Genomic DNA, 5,260 nt, shown 5'->3' with positions numbered 1-5,260 from the left:
GACTATGCTGAAATAAATTGGAATTCCAGATTTTGGCATTTGCCAGGTCACTGGCTTCTGCCCATATGGGGGGTATGGGTACTTGTGTTTGCCTAATTCAGGCATTAATGTTTACCCTTAGTTTGCTGAGGCTGGGCTTTCTGTTGGCTTGCCTGGATGCTTCCCATCCTGGACTGCACTCCCCTTTTATCTGAGTGAAATATGCCTTTCCTGACCTTCCAAATTTCTTGGGCTAGAAAATTGTTTCACCTGGTCATTTTACTGTTCTGGTGTTCCAGGATTCTTTTTTGGAAATTTTTAAAGGGTTTTTGAGGTGCATACAGGAGATTTGAGGTAACTTACTCTGCCAACTTGGCTCCTGGAAATCTCTAATTTAATTCTTTTTTTTTTTTTTTAAATACTTTTCCTGTCTCTTTAAGCATCAAATTCTTTCATGTGAATGGAGCAGGTTTTAAAACTAACTGTACATAACATCTTATTAATGTAGAAAACCAAGGAAAAATCCAACAATGGAAATTAGTTGAAACAGATAATAATTGAATTATAAAAAGTAAGTATTCCTACTTGGGCCAACTGCTAATTTTCATGGTGCTGCTATTCACTGGCCAATTATGTCTAAGGACATAGTTGGGGCAGCTAGGTGGTGCAGTGGATAGAGCACCAGCCCTGAATTCAGGAGGACCCAAGTTCAAATCTGGTCTCACACACTTAATACTTCCTAGCTGTGTGACCCTGGGCAAGTCACTTAACCCCAGCCTTAGGTGGGGGGGAAAAATAAAGGACATAGTTTATTTAGTAGAAAGGGAAGGAAGTATTTTCCCACCCAATTTCTTCAGAGCATAACCCAGCCTCAATCTTTGTTCGATTTATTTACAGTTCCACATTTACACACCTTCTTTATGTGAACTAGGACCCAGCTTTGGGGAAGACTGCCTAGTTTTCTTTCAATATGTAATTCATTTTCTGAAGTTGAAGAGGTCTAAAATGAAGTTCTCAGGAAATCTAAAAGAGACTGGACTTGAGAATAATGTTGGAATCAGTGGTTAATAGGAAGCCCCCAGTTTGTATTGGAGATTTGGAAATGAGAGAAAATCTCAACTTTTTTAGAGGACAGGTAAAACAGCTCCAGATCCTGAGCAACATCCAAAGTACATACATAATGCTTGGGAGTTTACTCTTTTTGATGGATAATTGAATCTATTTTATATTACATGTGTTCTTGTAATGGTTTAAACAGATAAAGCTAGATGAGGAAATTGGCAATCTTTCAATGAGGATTGGAACTCATGTATTTTGGAAGGCATGATTAAGGAGCTATAGTCACATTCACTCAAGACAGTATGAGGAAGGTGGAAGTTTGAAAGGAAAGGGAGAGAGATCTGGATCTGTGATTTCAGTGATAGGGAGAGTTCTCAATTGAAGAAACTCTATCAATATAGGAGTGAACCTTTTCTGCCATCAGTTTATAAACTTAGAGACATTTTAAGAGAATTGAGAGATTAAAGATCCCACAGTGACTTATGTGAATTCAGAATGTCTTTTGTACTCCAAAGCCTGCTCCTAGTGATATCAAATTCAGATGAAAATGAGATCCCTGTAGGCTGAATATTTGCTTAGAAAATCACAAAAGAACTTCTTCTATATTGTATTGTATTTTTATTTAGTGTGTTAAATATTTACCAATTACATTTTAATCTGGTTCAGACCATATTCAGTTAGGATGCTAATTTTATATCTCTGGACACCATGCTTACTCCCTTTATAATTAGCAAGTTTTAAAACAAACTTGTATGGTCCAGTAAAATAAATTCCCAAATTAGTCATGTCATATCTATATCACAATATGGCCTCAGACACTTACTAGCTATGTGACTCTTGACAAGTTATTTAATTGTTTGTCTCAGTTTCTCATCTATATAATGAGCCGGAGGAAGAAATGACAAACACATCCCACAAAGAGTCAGACATGATCAAAAAACCACAAAATGATAATCATAAGCACTACCATCACCACCACCACCACCATAATCACTAATACTAGTTATAAAATATAGTTGTAGATTCTTTAGCCATAGTTAAGATCCTGGGATTTTTTATTCTTGGATAGTAGAGGATCACTTTTCAAGAGGATGAGCTAGCCCCAGAGTCTTTTTCAGGGAATTCTTGAATTCCTTATTTCTCAGGCAATAGATCAGAGGATTCACAATTGGAGTCACAACAGTATATATGACTGAAATCAGTTTGTTGGAACTCCTTTGGTCAATGGCCTGGGGACGCACATACATGAAGATCAAGGCTGTATAGAAAATGATCACAACAATGAGATGAGAAGCACATGTAGAGAAGGCTTTCCAGCGGCCGGTGGATGATGGGATCCTAATGACAGTTGAAGAAATATAGCCATATGACAGCATGGTAGAAATGAGTGGGAACACCAGTATGATGAACCCCAGAATAAAGTCTACAAGTTCAGCTGTTGAGAAGTCTGTGCAAGCTAGTTTAAGGATAGGGGAAACATCACAGAAAAAATGGTTAATAACACTAGACCCACAGAATGTTGCATGAGAGATAAAGTAGACCTTGATCACAGAGATGATGAAGGCAGTTGCATAGGAAAAAGCCACCAGCTTTACACATAGTTTTGTAGTCATGATTACTCCATATCGGAGTGGGTAACAGATGGCTACATAGCGGTCATAGGCCATGGAGGCCAGAAGGACACACTCAGTGCAGACCAGAGAAATGAAGAAGTACAACTGGATCATGCATCCAACAAATGAAATGCTTTTTTGCTGAAAGAGAAAACCACTCAGCATCTTGGGAATGATGTCAGAGACATACCAAACTTCCAGGAATGACATATTGCCCAAGAAATAGTACATAGGCTTATGAAGGGAGGTATTGACCCAGACAGTGAAGATGATAATGAAGTTCTCTAAGAAAACAAAGAGATAAACAAAAAGGAAGAGAAGAAAAAGCAGATATTGGATCCGTGGGGTTGTGGGGAAGCCTAGGAGAATGAATTCACTGATGTGGCTGATGTTCTTTCCTCTCATTCTGCTTCTCTTGAGGGTTACAGATCTGGAAAATAAAAATTGTTATAGACAAAGTAGAATACTTAGAAGAGAGAGTCAATGAGAAGCCTCTGGTGTCTTGTTTTTGTTATCATAGTTCAAATACATGTGGGATATGATCAGGTGGGAAGAACTTCTCCATACAAAAATTTCCTTTTTTATTGGTAGGTGACATTCTTGTTTTTCAGCAATGTATGCCATTACTATCTCAATTCACCTCCAAAAGATGCTGTATTACAATTTGTTTATCAGTGGATCCCAGTGGAACCCAGAGAATTTCAAGAGCAAAAAATCCAAATCTCCAAAATAGTTATTCATTTTACAGGAAATATGTGTCTGAGAAAATGTTTGAAGCAAGTGGTCTGGGTCCCATATAGCATGCAGAATTCCTCAGATAAATATTTTTAAACTTTATTTTTAATTTATAGAATAAAACAATTATTTCCATAATATAATAAAATAAAAAATGATTGTACATGAAACTGCAAATCTACTGTGTGCAACTTGTTTTTCCTCATATAAATGTCCTTTTTTTTTCCTTTCTTTTTTTTTTTTTTCTCTCTTTGCAATCTTTTACCCCATCCTACCTTCTGGGCCCTAGAGATGGCTACACACATATATGTATATATGCATCTATATATGCACAATATATATTATGTGTAAAATTATTCTACTTATACTTCTATTTATCAGTATTTTATCTGAATACAGGTAGTATCTTCCTTCATAGGTTTTTTGTAGTTAATTGGGTATTTACACTAATCTAAATGACTTAGTTACTCAAAGTCATTCCTAAAATAGTATTGCTGTAACTGTATATAATGTTTTCCTGGTTCTGCTCATTTTGCTCTTCATTATTTTGAGTAAGTCTTTACATGTTTTTCTAAAATTATTGAGTTCTTTCTTTCTTTCTTTCTTTCTTTCTTTCTTTCTTTCTTTCTTTCTTTCTTTCTTTCTTTCTTTCTTTCTTTCTTTCTTTCTTTCTTTCTTTCTTTCTTTCTTTCTTTCTTTCTTTCTTCCTTCCTTCCTTCCTTCCTTCCTTCCTTCCTTCCTTCCTTTCTCTCTTTTTTTTTTTTAATAGTTTTTGTTTACCAGATATATGCATGGGTAATTTTACAACATTGCCATTGCCAAATCTTTTATTCTAATTTTTCCCCTCCTTCCTCTCCCTCCCCCCCCCCCCACAGGTTGACCAATACATGTTCAATATGTTAAAGTATAAATTAAAAACAGTTGCTTTGCTGTCCAAAAAGAATTGGACTTTGAAATAGTGTACAATTAACCTGTGAAGGAAATCCAAAATGAAGGCAGACAAACTTAGAGGGATTGGGAATTCTATGTAGTGGTTTATAGTAATCTCCCAGGGTTCTTTTGCTGGGTATGAGCTCATTATTTCTTATAGCACAGTAGCATTCTATCAAAATCATACATCACAACTTGTTTAGTCATTCCCTAATTGATAGGCATCTCAGCAATTTCCAGTTTTTCGCCACCACAAAGACAGTTACTATGAACATTTTAGAACATACAGGTTCTTTTCCTTTTCCCTTAATCATTTTTGCAAATAGACCAAATAATAATTATTCCTGGATCAAAGGGTAAAGGTAATTTAATAACTCTTGCTCTCCAAAATGGTTGTACCATTTTACAATTCCACTAACAAATTAATGTCCTAATTTTTTTAAATTTTTGCCATCATTTATCACATTTGTCTTCTATCATTTTAGTTAATTTGGTAGGTATAAAATGATATCTCAATACTGTTTTTTATCCACATTTTTCTAGTTGATCATGATTTAAAGAATTTTTTTCTATGCCTTTTCATATACGTTGACTTTTTATCAATTGAGAAATAATTTGGGTTTTCATAGATTTGACAGAGCTCTTAATATATTTTAGATATGAGACTTTTATCTGATAAGCTATATAAATTTCTCATTTTTTAAAACTTTCCTTCAAATCCTGGCTATATTTGCTTTATTTGTAGAACCTCATTTTTAACTTAGTGGAATGGCAAGTACCCATTTTTATACTGGATTTTGCTTTCTATCTCTTGTTTATTTATAAATCATTCATTTATCCATAAGTCTGATAAATAAAATATTCCACATTCTTCTCAATTTCTGGTAAATTTTTTCTTTATATTTAGGTCATGTATTTATTTTGACTTTATCTTGGTAATTGAT

General features: G+C 34.8%; 1 protein-coding gene across 1 annotated transcript; it reads right to left on the bottom strand.

Moving 5' to 3' along the window:
• Positions 1-2,114: 2,114 nt before the first annotated feature.
• On the bottom strand, positions 2,115-3,056 carry LOC141552926 (olfactory receptor 6B3-like). Its single transcript, XM_074284837.1, has one exon. The coding sequence runs from the start codon at positions 3,054-3,056 to the stop codon at positions 2,115-2,117; it is 942 nt and encodes a 313-aa protein (XP_074140938.1).
• Positions 3,057-5,260: the final 2,204 nt, after the last annotated feature.

This window comes from Sminthopsis crassicaudata, chromosome 2 (assembly GCF_048593235.1).
Source record: "Sminthopsis crassicaudata isolate SCR6 chromosome 2, ASM4859323v1, whole genome shotgun sequence".
Taxonomy (NCBI): domain Eukaryota; kingdom Metazoa; phylum Chordata; class Mammalia; order Dasyuromorphia; family Dasyuridae; genus Sminthopsis; species Sminthopsis crassicaudata.
Note: the sequence above shows the minus strand (reverse complement) of the source record. Positions and strands in the feature narration are given on the sequence as shown.